This window comes from Elephas maximus, chromosome 19 (assembly GCF_024166365.1).
Source record: "Elephas maximus indicus isolate mEleMax1 chromosome 19, mEleMax1 primary haplotype, whole genome shotgun sequence".
NCBI classification, from domain to species: domain Eukaryota; kingdom Metazoa; phylum Chordata; class Mammalia; order Proboscidea; family Elephantidae; genus Elephas; species Elephas maximus.
In genome coordinates this window covers 1,503,310-1,518,604 of record NC_064837.1, presented here as the reverse complement: position 1 = coordinate 1,518,604, position 15,295 = coordinate 1,503,310, and the positions used below count along the sequence as shown (strand labels likewise).

Below are 15,295 nucleotides of genomic sequence, written 5' to 3'. Positions count from 1 at the left end.
AGGTTAAGTGGATTCTGACTCACAGTGACTCTATAAGACAGAGTAGAACAGCCCCATAGAGTTGTCCAGAGAGTGGCTACTGGATTTGAACTGCCAACCTTTTGATTAGCAGCCGTGCTCTTAACCACTGCGCTACCAGGGCTCCTTGATTACCATAGCTCTCTGTTAAGTATCGAGATCTTGTAAGTGCTCCAATATTTTGCTTTTTAAAGATCGTTTTGGCTAATTTAGGTCTTTTACCTTTCCATATAAATTTTATAATTAGTTTGTCAATTTCTACAAAAAATGTCTGCTGAGATTTTGATTGGGGATTGCACTGAATCTATAGGTCAATTTGGGGTAGGAATGGGCACTTTAACATTATGGAGTCTTCTAATTCATGAACATGTATATTTTTCCATTTACTTAGGTCATCTTTAATTTTCTCAGCAGTGTTTTGTAGTTTTTATTGTAGGGGTTTTGTATATCTTGTTAGGTTTATTTCTGGGTATTTGATGTTTTTATGGTATTATAAATGATATTATTTTAAAAATTATTTTCCAGTTTTGCTAGTATATAGAAATATAATTGATTTTTATATATTTGTCTCTTGTGACATTCATTTATTATTTCTAGTATTTTTGGGGGGGAGGCATATTTCTAGGGATTATCGATGGATGCATGTCATCTGTAAATATAGACAGTTTTACTTCTTCCTTTCCAGTCTTTATGCCTTTTATTTCTTTTTTCTCATTGCCAATCATAGGAAAAAGGTATTCAGTATTTCACTGTTAGGCATAATATTAACTAAAGGGCTTTTCCTAGATGCCCTTTATCTTACTGTATTTTTCAACTGCAGGATTTCTGTTTGGTTCTTTTTTATAATTTATCGATATGAGGTCTCTATTTGGTGAGACGTCATTCTCATATTTTCCTTTAATTCTTTAGAAAGGGTTTCCTTATAGTTCTTTGAATATGTTTGACTAATTTAAAGTCTTTGTCTAGTAAATTCAATGTCAGGGCTTCCTCAGGGACAGTTTCTAGGCACTTTTTTTTTTTCCTTTTCCTATGTATGAGTCGTACTTTCTTGTTTCTTTGCATGTCTTGTAATTTTCTCTTGAAAATTGGACATTTTACATAATGTAATGTGGCAACTCCAAAAAACACAGATTCTCTCCCCTTCCTAGAGTTTGTTATTGTTGCTGTTTGTTTTTGTTTGCTCAGTGAATTTTCTGAACTAATTTTGTAAAGTTTGTATTCTTTGTTGTATGTGACCACTTAAGTCTCTGCTTGGTTAGCTTAGTGGTCAGTTAAGGAGATGTCCTTAGACCTGTGGAACCAATAGGGCTCCCAGCCTTTGCTCAGGGCCATGCTTTCAACACTCAGACAGGCAGTTGACAGTTCTGTCTTACCTTTAGCTTTCTGCTTGCACAGAACCCCAAGGTCAGCCAGAGGTGAAAGCTTTAGGCCTTTCTAGGTATTTCCTGATCATGTGCGTAATCCTGCATATTCATGTGGCTTTCTAGATTCCCGGATATATGTGGGGGCTTTAAGCCCCTATAGACCTCTCTTCCCCAGTGTTTCCTTTTAAGCCAAGAGAAAATCATTTACGGCTAATTGCTTTCAACAAATGTGCCCTCCCTTCATCCTCATCCCAAAAGAGGCTTTTTGTATTTTTCAGGCTCCAAGTCAGGTCAGGTAAATAAACAGCCTTGTAAATACTCTGTCCCAGGGAACCGCCAGACAAGTCAAATAGTGACTTTTATCTGGGAATGCAGCTTTTGAAGAGCTCTAACACTGTTCTGGAGCCCGGGTGGCATAGTGGTTAAGAGTTGGCATACTAACCAAAAGGGTCGGCAATTCAAATCCACCTGCCACTCCTTGGAAAACCTATGGGGCAGTTCTCCTCTGTCCTGTAGGGTCACCATGAGTCATAATTGACTTGAAGGCAGTGGGTTTATTTTTTTTAACCCTGTTCTACCCCCTCTGTTGGCTGCCATATTGCTGGTTTTAACCATGACTGGGGCTGTAGAGTTTTAGGGCTACAGCCAAGCTAGAATGGAGGTCAGAATTAGAACGGGGCAAAGCTCACTGTTATTACCTAGATTTAGCCATTTTTCTTGAATAAACATTCCCAGATTGCTGCAAGCCTTTGGTTAATTTCTAGAGTTCTGAAAAAGTTGATTCTTATTACCAGTTTTCTTTTTGATTTTATGAGGGAAAGTTTTTGGAAGTTCTTACTCTGCCATTTTCACTGACGTTACTCTGCCATAACTTTTTTTTTTTTGTATAATAACATATAACAAAAAGTTTGCCATTTTTAGGTGTATAATTCAGTCATTTTAATTACATTCACCATGTTGTACTACCATTTCTACCATCCATTTGCAAAGGTTGTATATTGCCCGAAACAGAAACTCAGCAGCCCTCAGCAGTAACTCCCACTCTCTTCTCCCGCCAGCCCCTGGTAACTACTAATCAACTGCCATAGCATTTTTAAGAGGAATGATGTTGTTCGTAATGGTAGTTTACATTTCAAGTGCACTTTATATGTGTAATTTATATAGGGTAATCTGTGATAATTTCAGAAGACATTGTCTGCTTCCCTTTAAAATTTTTTTTTTTTAATTTAAGCAATCCATGACAAGGATTTTCTTATTTTGCAAATACCTATTAATTAATTTTTGAGCGGGTAGGGTGAGGTGTAACCTGCTTTAAAAAATAAATATTTGTGAACAAAAGCAACTTTATAAAAGAACTTGTGAAAAGACAATGTTTATTTAGTCTTTTAAAATTACTTTTAGGGAACACCTGGCACATATTTGACCTCTCACAACCAGGCTTCCTACACTCAAGAAACAGCTAAGCCCTCAGTGGGGTCTATATCTCTTGGGCTACCACGGCAACAGGAACCTGCCAAATCAGGTCAGTGATTCAGTATGGCTATGTTTCTACATTTGTAGCATCACAGTCGTTAATTCAGTGCTTGACATCATCCTGTTTTCCTTTCTTTGGTTCACAGCTACTGTGCCCTACATCAAGCAAGAAGAATTTTCTCCCCGAAGCCAAAACTCACAACCAGAGGGTCTACTGGTCAGGGCCCAGCATGAAGGTGTGGTCAGAGGTAAGATATGCTGTTTGACAGAAATATAAAACTTCCATTTTGAAACTTGTTGAAGTAAGTCTTTTGTATGTTTTAATGGTAGATTTTCAAGTCACAATCTTTAAATTCTAAATTTAGGTTTTCTTTACATATAAAACACTTCTAAAACTTTGAAATTCTGTATTTCAGTAGTCATTTTTTAATAATTGCAATATTATTTTAGAAGTACATTTCAATAAAACAAAAATTCTTTTTGTGCTGCTATTTCCTTCTCACTTCTCTCCCAAGTAGGTTTTTTTTGGCCAGGGTGGAGGGTGTAATTTGCTAATGAATTTGTTTTTATTCAGGTACCACTGGAGCCATCCAAGAGGGAAGTATAACTCGAGGTACCCCGACCAGCAAAATATCAGTGGAAGGTATCCCCTCCCTGCGGGGCTCCATCACTCAGGTTAGTGATGGTCATTGCTCATATACTGAACACAAACTCATGAGAAAACTAGTGGTAAAGTCTGTAAGGCTTTGGCTGCTCTAGCAATACAGTTTTGTCACTAATTCTGAGTTATGGGACTGGTTCTCAGTAACAGTAAACCCCAGATCCTCTAACTAGTGACAGAAAGACATTAATGTGATCGTTTTGACCACAAAGTGTATTGTTTAAACTGTGGTTCGTTTGAAAAGGTTGCTTATTTGCAAATTGGCAAGAGAAACGAGTTTTAATTGATCCAGCTCTCACTGTGTTCCTGACAAAGGTTTTACCACATCTTCGGTTTAAATAGAAATTGAGAAGAAGACCATTATGAATTATTTGCTTGCTTTGTGCCTTTTGAAGAGGAAGGTATATAATCTCAGTATATAAGCTGCCTTGCTAGACTGTAATGCTAAACTAGGCAATACAGGTAGAATTGACAAAAGCACAAAAACCAACTGTCTTCTTCCAACTTGGGACTAAGTAAATGTCATGAATTGTATCTCCCGGAAATAGTGTCAACTTGGCTAGACGGTGATTCCCAGTATTGTGTGGTTGTCCACCATTTTGTCATCTGATGTGATTTTCCTATATATTGTAAATCCTACCTCTATTTTATGATATTAATGAGGCAGGATTAGAGGCAGTTATGTCAATGAGGCAGGACTCAGTCAATCTACAGGATTAGATTGTATATTGAGTCAGTCTCTTTTGAGATATAAAAGAGAGAATCAAGCGGAGAAGAGTGGGACCTCATACCATCAAGAAAGAAGCTCTGGGAGAAGAGTGCATCGTTCGGACCTAGGATCCCTGCACTGAGAAGCTCATGGCTCAAGGGAAGATAGATGACAAGGACCTTCTCCCAGAACCAACACAGAGAGAGAGCCTTCCCCAGGAGCTGGCACCCCAAATTCAGACTTCCAGCCCCCTAGACTGAGAGAATAAATTTCTCTTTGTTAAAGCCACCTACTTGTGGTATGTCTGTTGTAGCAGCACTAGATAACTACGAATTTGGTACCAGGAGAGTGGAGGCGCTGCTCTAATAGATACCTACAATGTGGAAGCGGTTTTAGAACTGAGTAGCGGGTAGAAGCTGAAAGAGTTTTCAAGTGCCTAATAGTAACAGGGAAAAACCCTGTTAATGGTTAAGTGTTGTGGCTGCTAACCAAAAGGTCGGCAGTTCACATCCACCAGGCGCTCCTTGGAAACTCTATGGGGCAGTTCTACTCTGTCCTATGGGGTCACTATGAGTCGGAATCGACTCAATGGCAGTGGGTTTCTTTTTTAATAGTAGCAGTCTAGATTGCCTTGAAGAGACTGTTGGTAGACTTATGGACATCAAAGACAATTCTGGTGAGGACTCAGAAGGAAGTGAGGAGTGCTGTAACATTGGAAACGGCACAGACAGTGGGAAGCAGCAGCAGAGAAATGGCGGTGGCAGAACCAGGAGACCAGTGCAAGACGGCATGGGGGCCAACCCATGGAGTGAGAGAGCTCAGAGCCTTTGCGCAGGAGGCTTCCTGGTGGAGCTGGATTCTTCCGGGTGGGTGCTTACTGGTGGAGCTAAGCTTGGGTGACCCACAGAGCGAGAGCTGAGTGCCTTTAGGTCGAGGTTTACTGGTGGAGTGGGGTGTCTCCAGGTGCTTATTGGTAGAGCTGAAGAGCTTCGGAACACTTGCCCGAGCAGTCCCGATGAGCCAAAAGGCCAAGGAACCAAGAAGCAGAAGCTGAAGGGACAGGGAACACAGGAAGCACAGCTGCCTCACTTTCAAAGGGCAGGGCCAGGACCTGTGGGGTTTCAAAGGGTGGGGCCACGGCCTCCTAGGTTTCAAAGAGTGAGATCTTTACCAATTAGGTTCTGGAGTGTAGGAGTGTCTTTCACAAGTGATAGCAGTATGGGGCCAGATCCACTGCCCAAATCTGAGGGGACAGGGCTGCCATGCTCAAGGGGCAGAAGAACAGGGCTGAAGAGGTGGAGTCGCCACTCAGATGGACTGGCAGAATGGGGCCAACCAAATGCAAGGGAGCAGCATTGCTGTCCAGTGGGCCTGGAAGGTAGAACTGAAGCCCAGGGAAGAGGGCCCTACACCTACCTCCATCCAGAATTCGGAGAGTGTGGCCAATATCCAGAGTCTAGAGGGCAAGGGCCATTGCCTAAATGATCTTAGAGAACAAAGAATTATTTTCAAGCCTTGAATGCTAATGTAATGTGTTCTGCTGACTTGCTTCGTGTCTTTTATTCCTTCTTTTCCTTCAGTTTCTCCCATTTATAATGGAAATGTCTACCTTGTGCCTGTTCCACCATTGTACTTTGGAAGCAGATAACTTGTATTCTAGATTTCACAGATAAAGAGGAATTTTTCCCCAGGAGGGAATTTGGACTTGGAGCTGATATAAGATTTTTGGGATGATACGATAGGGTGAATGTGTTTTACATGTGGCAAGGACATGAATTTCGGGGGGCCAAAGGGTAGAATGTCATGGATTGGATTGTGTCCCCCCAAAATATGTATCAACTTGGCTAGCCATGATTCCCAGTATTATGTGATTGCCTCCCATTTTGTGATCTTATGTGATTTTCCTATGTGTTGTAAACCGTATCTCTATAATGTTAATGAGGCAGGACTCAATCAATCTAGGATTAGGTTGTATGTTGAGTCAGTCTCTTTTGAGATATAAAAGAGCGAATCGAGCAGAGAGGAGAAGAACCTCATACCACCAAGAAAGAAGCTCTGGGAAAAGAGCACGTCCTTTGGACATGGGATCCCTGTGCCGAGAAGCACATAGCTCAAGGGGCGATTGATGACAAGGACCTTCTCCCAGAACCAACAGAGAGAGAAACCCTTCCCCAGGAGCTGGCATGCTGAATTCAGACTTCTAGCCTCCTAGACTGAGAGAATAAATTTGTCTTTGTTAAAGCCATCTGCTTGTGGTTATTTCTGTTATAACAGGACCATATAACTAGGTAAATGACCAATTTTCATCAATGAAGTGTCTTTCTTTTCCTCAGTTAGATGTTAGTTTCAGTTTGAAATGTAAAACAATCCTCACCTTCTATCAATGTAGTAATAGAAAAAGTCTATTTACTATTTAGGGAAAAAGTAAAAGTCTATTTAGGGAAGTCATTGTAAACAGAATCATATGCTTTGCAGGCTGTGTCTGTCACAGGTTTTCTGGTCCGTTCATATTGTCTCCTTCCTAGTCCCTATGACAGCGTTCTCCAGGTGTGGTTCCTATATCAACAACACTACAATCACCTGAGAAGATGCTAAAAAATGTAAATTTTCTTATCCCACCCCAGACCTACTAAACCAGAGCCCCTAGGGATGGGGCCAAGCAATCTGCATTTTTGCAGGCCCTCCAGGTGATTTGGCCTCATGCTTGTTTGAGAACCTTTTTGCTAGGACCTTGCTGACCAGAGAAGCTTGTTAGAATAATATGAAAATTTCAGCTCCCACTTGAAATTTATTGAGAATTAGACTCAATTTTAAGAAGGTTCTCAGGTGATTTTTCCCCCAGATGTGGATTTACAGAGGATGTGGCATATACTGGACACCCTGGTGGGGTAGTGGTAAAGTGCTACTGTTGCTAACCAAAAGGTCGGCAGTTCAAATCCGCCAGGTGCTCTTTGGAAGCTCTATGGGGCAGTTCTACTCTGTCCTGTAGGGTCGCTATGAGTCAGAATCGACTGGACGGCAGTGGGTTTGGTTTTGGTTTTTATGGCATGTACTAATCTAGAAAGTTAAATACTAACTCTTCGTATCTCTATTTCGACGTTTGGCCAAAGTTTACTTTCCATTGAACTCAGTTTTCATCTAAAAAGCTAACGCTTTAGTATACACTGAAGGAAAATAATTGTGCCTTCATGTATTATTGTTTCTTCTTAGTCCCCTGTGCATGGAAGACAGTATGAACTGGGTGAGATGAGCCTGGGCTTTGTCTGCTTATCTTCAGATCCATCTGTCCGTACCACATGAGCACTTTCAAAGTGGGTGTTAGGGATTTCCAGATGTTTACCATTGAGCTAGTTTAATGACTGGACTGGTCAAGTAAATGTATTGCTTTCAGCAACGTTTACAAACTGTTCTGCGAATAATTTCTCTAGAAAGGGCTCACTGCTTAGAAGGGTGAAAACAACCACAGTCATTCGCAACCCAGAAGAGAACTGGTGATGGTGAAACTCAGATGGTGACAGAAGCTGAATCAGTATCAGAACAAAAGCTTCCTTAGCTTCCCTTCCTTCCTCTTGTTGATGACCAAAGGCCTAACACAGCAGACAGTTCAAGAACTGAAGGTTCTTTTTCCCTCTCATCACAATATGAGAGAGAGTTGTAGTACTCTAAACGTAAAACTTAATTTATCAAGGCTTGTTTTTGTTAGGAACTTTGTGAAACCTTTATTATATGTGCATGATTTTAGGCCTGAAGACAAACTTCTTTTCTGAGTGCCTTAATAGTGGTTTCCCTTCAGGATGGAAAACAAAACTGGTATAACTAACATATCTACAGTCATTTTAACAAGTTCTGTGTGGCAGAGTTCAAGGACAAAGGTATAGGATTTCTTTGTTGTTAAAAAAGTCTGATTTCCCCTCTTGTGCTTGGGCTTTCTTCGTTTAAGGTATCGATTGATCTGTCGGCTCTTTATGTGTTAAGTTAAATTCTCTGGCACCTTGAATTTTCACTAAACTTGAGTAACTCTTCTGGTGCTTGTGTTTGATTTAATGACAGGGCACCCCAGCTCTGTCCCAGGCTGGCATACCAACTGAGGCTTTGGTGAAGGGATCCATTTCTAGAATGCCTATTGAAGAGAACAGTCCTGAGAAAGGCAGAGAGGAAGCTGCATCCAAAGGCCATGTTATTTATGAAGGCAAAAGTGGACACATCTTATCCTACGATAGTAAGTACTGCATGTGTATATTCTATAAAAGACGCAGGTTCCGATTCTCCCACATTACTTGCTTCAGGGAAGTCAGTTTACCTTCCCCGAGCCCACGTGTCCCCTATTTAAAGTCAGGTACACACACACACCCACACAAAAAAAATTTTTTTTTTTTTACACACAGGACCTGATGCAAAATGAATGGTAGTTTTCTTATTTTCTTCTCCCCTTCCTGTTTTAACATTTCTGGCATTTATTGAATAGAATTTTATATGTAAAATGGGGTTAGTAATAGTACCTAGCTCCTGAAACTTCTGTAGACATTAACTGAGATTGTTAGTAAAAATTAACACAGTGTAGAGCCCACTTTAAGTGTCCCATAGTGTCAACTCGTCAGGTGGTTTAGCCTAGGAAGAGAGTATTTGTTGAACTGTAATAGAATTGCTTTTCTTTTAAAGGTTTTCATACTTTATAAGTTAAAAATTAGGGAGTAGATATAAAAATCTCATTATCTTGGAAAAATATTAGATTTAAAATTTCCTTTAATAAAACTATTTTAACATCTGTGTTTTTATGTTAATAACGTAAGCATTTTTTTAGATGTATTCTTGAGTTACATTTTCCCAGTACCATTTTTTATAAGAATTGACTAGGTTTGAGTTCTCATTTGCAACTGACAGTGACAAGGAGTCCTGGTAGCACAGTGGTTAAAATGGTCAGCTGCTAATAGAAGGGTTGGCTGTTCAAACCCACTAGCCACTTTGCAAGAGAAAGATGTGGCAGTCTCCTTCCATAAAGATTACAGCCTTAGAAGTCCTATGGGCAGTTCTGCTCTGTCCTATAGGGTCGCCATGAGTCAGAATTGAGTTGATGGCAGTGGGTCACGTTGGGTTGTCTTTGTGACCTTAGACTAGTCATTACCTATGTCTAAGCTTTCCCCTTTAATATAAAAAAATAAAGTGTGTGAATACAGAGTACCTGATACAAAATGTTTGGTATTTTTATTTCCTTCTGCCCTTTTTGTTTTAACATTTCTGGCATAATTTGAATAGAATTTTATATATAAAACCAATATAGCAATCTAGGCTTTGATTCAGGCAAGCCAAAAAATTAGTGATTTACATTTTGTTTCTGAATGAAAATATTAATGAAATCTGGATGTCACCTTTGATTCCTCCCTGTTTCCACATCCAGCCAGTCACTAAAGTCATTTCTATTTCCTAAAGTCTCTGGAACCCACCCATTTCTTTGTAGCCCCTGCTGCCACCATTGTCTTTCATGTGGGTAACTCATTGTCTCCCCAACCGTCTTTTCACTTTCTGTCTTACCTGTATTTAAAGGTGGATATCATACCACTTTCCTGTTTGACTTTCCATTGCCCTTGGGATAACTGCAAGCCCCTTACAGTGGCTTACACACCCCTGCGTGATCTGCTCCCGGCTTATGTCTTCAGGTTTTTCTTTGCGCACTCATCCCTTGTTGTTAGGTGCTGTGGAGATTCGATAAATTCCGTGAGGGATGGGACTTCTGATTTGTTACTTTTATCTGCAAGGCCTAGCATCTGCCTGCTACATAGTAGGTACCTAATAAATATATGAGAATGTATGAAAACATTTTTTATGAATATCCTGTACATAGATGTACATTGTAGATTAAGACAAGTCTGTATGTTGTGCTTTTAAAATAGACTGTGAAATTAATATAACTTACTTACTCTTCAGTGTTGGACATGGGCTCTGTCTGAGCAATTCTTGTTTCTGTATTCTGCAGATATTAAGAATGCCAGAGAAGGGACTCGGAGTCCAAGAACAGCTCATGAAATCAGTTTAAAGCGAAGCTATGAATCTGTGGAAGGAAATACAAAACAAGGGATGTCGATGAGGGAGTCTCCTGTGTCAGCACCTTTAGAGGGTAAAGTGTTTCTAGAACATTACTCAGATAGTTTTAATTTTGTAAGTTAGCATTGTTGAATTCAACCTTTCTGGCATTTCTATCTGAAATTTAAATATGACACATATATAAATTTATATTTATGTTAATATAAATTTATGCTTAAATATAAATCAAGTGGTGCATAACAGTGGTAGGAATTAAAGATAAAAGATAACTGGTAACTACTGGGTAACTACTGGAATGCTCATATTGGAAAGCTCATACAGCTTGTAGGTTATGCCTATTGTGAGGCAGGTAAATGGTGTAATGGAAAGAGCAAAGGCATGTATTGGAATCCCAGCTTCACCCTTTCTTGGTGAATTTCTTTGTGCCTCTTTCTTCTTCTGTAAATTAAGGGATTGTACCTTCTTTGAAAAAAAGAGACAGAGCTCCTCAGGTGTCTAACCTGGTGCTGATCAGGTAATATGCATTCAAAAAAAATAATAGCTGTATTTTTTTTTTTTTTTGGAGTTGTTAATGACTCATTTTCTTTAAATCCTAACCTGTCATGACTGCTTAATTTGAATCCGGATGAAATACTAAAAGCAGAATAAGGACTTCTGAAGTTTCAACTCCTATGTAATTTTCTATGAGCTGGATTTTCTCTGTATTTAAAAAAAAGAAAAAAAACTTCCTCTTCCGAGTAAATGCCTGTCCTTATTTCCAGCCCTTGGTTCAGATTTACAGACTGTGTAATGTAAAACCTTGAAGAGGGTATTTGTAACTCTTGATTTACATGTTCTATGTAATGTGTTTTCCCTATTTTTGTACTACCAATATTTCATGTTTTCTGTTTCTCAACAATATATTTCAGATCTAAGCAATGATCTCAGATCCTTCTTTAACTTCTTTCTCCTTAATAAGGAAACATTGGGGTTTTAGATTTAGTGTTGAAAGTATTTTTCTTTCTGACCTAAAATAGATACCTTCATAGCCATTTTCTCTGTGTAATGTCATGTTGGGTATCTCCAACTTTTTTTCCATGATATTCTTCTGAATATTTTGCAAATTGAAAGTGACGTGCCTTTCTCCATAGAACTCACATAAAAAATATATACTGTAGAAGAAGGAGAGTTAGAAATCAGAGGAGGAAATAGGATGCTTCCCTCATTGCCACTGGAGCTGGACCTGGGATAATCTTTAAATCTTAGACCCTAAACCAAAACTATCCCCTGAAGTCCTCTTTGAATCAAACAACAGTTTAGTTTAATTAGTAAAGTATGTCTGCCTTGAACATTGTGTTCTTTTAAAGAATTATCTATGTGAATGTTATCAAGTCACTAAATTGTACAGTAGAATTGTAGAAATGGTGTATCTTTTGCCATGTGTATTTTCACCAAAAAATAAGATAGAAAAGAAAAAATTTTGAAGGAAATAAATCCGATGAAATATATATATATATATATATATATATATATATATATATATATATACCCTAAAGACAGCATTAAGGATTTAGAGCTGACACAGACATGATGTTTAATACTTGAATTGCTTTCTCATTTCAAAAGGGCTGATATGCCGAGCGTTGCCCCGGGGGAGCCCTCATCCTGACCTCAAAGATAGGACTGTGCTGTCTGGTTCCATCATGCAGGGTAACCTTTCTGCTCATTTTGGCTTTTTATTCATGACCATCTTACTGGCAGAGTCATCACAGGTGGACATTAATTTGCAATGCCTGGAGCCTGCTTTTCGAGATATTTTCACTTTTAAAATATTAACTATTAATGTGATTATAATTTTTCTGTTTCTTAGCTACATACTTTATTTGAAGATGAGGGTTGCCTAATATTTTAATATATAGACGTTTTCTTTAAGTGAGAACCATTCTGTGGTTGTGACGAGTGATGTTATTATATCTTGAACCACTTTAAAGAGATAATGACTGATGAATACTATTTGAGGATCTACTGAAAACAAAATTGATTAGGAACTGAAAGGTGGCTAGGCATTATTTTAAATAAATATATCTTTCTTGAATTCTTTTTGAAGGCACACCACGAGCAACAGCTGAAAGCTTTGAAGATGGCCTTAAATATCCCAAGCAGATTAAGAGGGAGAGTCCTCCCATACGAGCGTTTGAAGGCGCCATTACCAAAGGAAAACCATACGATGGCATTACTACCATCAAAGAAATGGGGCGTTCCATTCATGAGATTCCACGGCAAGATATTCTAACTCAGGAAAGCCGAAAGACTCCAGAAGTGGTCCAAAGCACAAGGCCGATAATTGAGGGTTCCATCTCCCAGGTAACTAGTTTGTGTTCCCTATTTTCAGCAATTCCACTTTAGCCTGTGATATTTATGTAGCATTTTTTTAAATATGATTTAATTATAAATCTTTCTTATGATGCCAGACCCTCAGTTTTTCTTGTGTCTGTGGTGTGCAGTATAAAATGTGGTCAAGTACGCAACGCAGGGTCAGTGGGTTTCTGACTGAGCAGCCACACAGACAGTTTAGACTATTACAGCACAGTGTGACCACCATGAGCCAAGCATAGACCTGCGATGGGAAAGCATCTGGATGACTCAGGCAACCTGCGATGTTTGTTTCTTTCCCTTTAGGGTACACCGATAAAGTATGACAGCAACTCAGGTCAATCCGCCATCAAACACAATGTCAAATCCTTAATCACAGGACCTAGTAAACTAGCCCGTGGAATGCCTCCACTGGAAAGTGTACCGGAGAACATAAAAGTGATAGAACGGGGAAAATACGAGGACGTGAAGGCAGGCGAGCCCGTGCGTTCCCGGCACACGTCGGTGGTAAGCTCCGGCCCTTCCGTTCTTAGGTCAACACTTCACGAAGCTCCCAAAGCACAGCTGAGCCCAGGGATTTATGAGGACACCAGTGCCCGGAGGACACCTGTGAGCTATCCAAGCACCATGTCCAGAGGCTCACCCATGATGAGTAGAACCTCTGATGGTATGTTCCTTTTATTGCCTGTGTCTCATCATTTTTATTGCGTTTTTTCACCTGTAGCAAGTAGTGAAGATCAAATTGTTAGTTTTAAATTATAATATCTGCAGGCTGTGCTTTATGCTCGGGCTATAGAAGGTTACCAGACTAAGAGCAGGCACACTTTTAGGTAAAATACCACATACATAAGGCAAGTGTGAAGTATGATGGAGTCCAGAAATGCTCCAGAATGAGAGTGGTGGTTTATAGGTAGTCGTGCCAGGTTTTCTGGAAGCGAGTTTTGATGGGGGTTTCTTCAGTGGCAGTGTGGTATGGTAGTTAAAGTTTAGATTCTGAAGCTACTTAGACTTGAGTTATTTAGGCTTGCACATACTCATGGACTTGAATAAGTTATGTAACTTTTTTGTGCCTTAGTTTCCTCATCTGTAAAATGGTAAGATAATATTAAAACCAAACCAAGCCCATTGCCATTGAGTCTCTGTCAACTCATAGTACCTACTTAATTGTTGTGAAATAAAATGAGGCAATACATTTAAAGAACTTAGGATAGGGCTAATATGTAGCAAGGACTAAAGACACGTGAACTATATTATTGTTTTTACTGTTACTGTTGTTGTTATCATCATAACCCCACGCTTCGGGGTTCATGCTGCTGGCAGTTACATCAGTGAGGTATGAGGCATTGATTTTATCAGGTAGTCCCCAAAATAATACAAAAGATGTATCCACTTATTATTTTTAATTTTATTGCAATACATATTTATTGAGGGCTTATCATATGGAAGGTCCTGGGCTGGACATGGCATAGGTTATAAAGGTGAAGAGTTTTTTAGGGGATGGGAGAGGAATAGAACAGAGGGAAGAGAAAAACAAAGTACTTGGTGTTATGGGTAGGGTGATGAATCTAGAACCTTTGGCTCTAGGTTTTGAAGGAGAAGAACCACACTGCAGAGTTTTCAAAGCACACTCCACATTTGAGCCAGGTGGGACTTGGCAGGAGATGTCCTAACGGGCAGATCTGTTTGATTGTGACAAAGTTGATATTATCAAAATATTAATAACTAGCTCATGGTGATGGTTATATAACATTATGAATGTATGTAATGTCACAGAATCGTATGCTTTAAAACGGTAAATTTTACAGTATGTGTGTTTTATTACAATTTAAAATATTAATAACGAAAGTGATGGCCAATAAGTGTTTGGATATGATAGGCATCAGTAGGACAGCTTAACTATTCTCAGTAACACTGTTTAGAAAATCAGGGGCTCGAGTAGGGAGAATATTGGCGTTGGCAAGGTGATGAGAAAACCATTGTGGAAATGCAGACAAAAACACAGAGCAAAGGAGATACTAGTGTAACTTAGTGATTAGTGGGCAGCAGGGCAACTGAAGAGGGTAACGGAAGCAAAGAGGAAATTGAGATTTGTTACATGTGAGACTTAAAAAATTTAGAATGCCAAAGTGATGCAGAAACAAAAATCATTTATAATGGGATTTAAAGAGAAGTGTTGAACTTCGTTTTTAAGAGTAAAATGCTGGTGCTATAATCTAAAAGGTGACAGTTCTCCAAATCTCAAAAGCTTCTAGTAGTTCTTCACCAGAAGAACGTTTCGCGTTTGCATGTTTCAAACCAACATTGAATGTTAAATGTTTAGGGGAGAGGAAAGATCAAAATACTATATGATTGTAGTCTGTGCCTAAGTGGTTGAGAAATGGATAAATATTATCATATTTAGCAAGTTTGCTTAAGAATTTGTGGTATTGGCTCTTTTTTCCAGTTACAATTTCTTCCAGCAAGTCTACCAGTCATGAAAGAAAATCTACACTTACCCCTACCCAGAGGGAAAGCCTAGCAGCCAAGTCTCCAGTTCCTGGGGTGGATCCTGTAGTAAGCCACAGCCCTTTCGATCCCCATCACAGGGGCAACGGGGCAGGAGAGGTCTATCGGAGCCATCTTCCCACACACTTGGACCCAGCAATGCCGTTTCACAGGGCTCTGGATCCTGGTAAGCAC

At 39.4% G+C, this 15,295-nt stretch overlaps 1 protein-coding gene across 9 annotated transcripts in view; it reads left to right on the top strand.

Moving 5' to 3' along the window:
- NCOR1 (nuclear receptor corepressor 1) overlaps positions 1-15,295 on the top strand; it is a 240,883-nt gene that overhangs the window by 188,515 nt on the left and 37,073 nt on the right. For all 9 annotated transcript variants that reach the window (XM_049859791.1, XM_049859790.1, XM_049859789.1 and 6 more), the window contains 9 exons: positions 2,784-2,904; positions 3,002-3,103; positions 3,430-3,530; positions 8,276-8,444; positions 10,197-10,337; positions 11,870-11,953; positions 12,351-12,607; positions 12,923-13,283; positions 15,060-15,287. In XM_049859791.1, the coding sequence (XP_049715748.1) occupies positions 2,784-2,904; positions 3,002-3,103; positions 3,430-3,530; positions 8,276-8,444; positions 10,197-10,337; positions 11,870-11,953; positions 12,351-12,607; positions 12,923-13,283; positions 15,060-15,287 (1,564 nt within the window). The remainder of the gene's footprint in view (positions 1-2,783; positions 2,905-3,001; positions 3,104-3,429; positions 3,531-8,275; positions 8,445-10,196; positions 10,338-11,869; positions 11,954-12,350; positions 12,608-12,922; positions 13,284-15,059; positions 15,288-15,295) is intronic.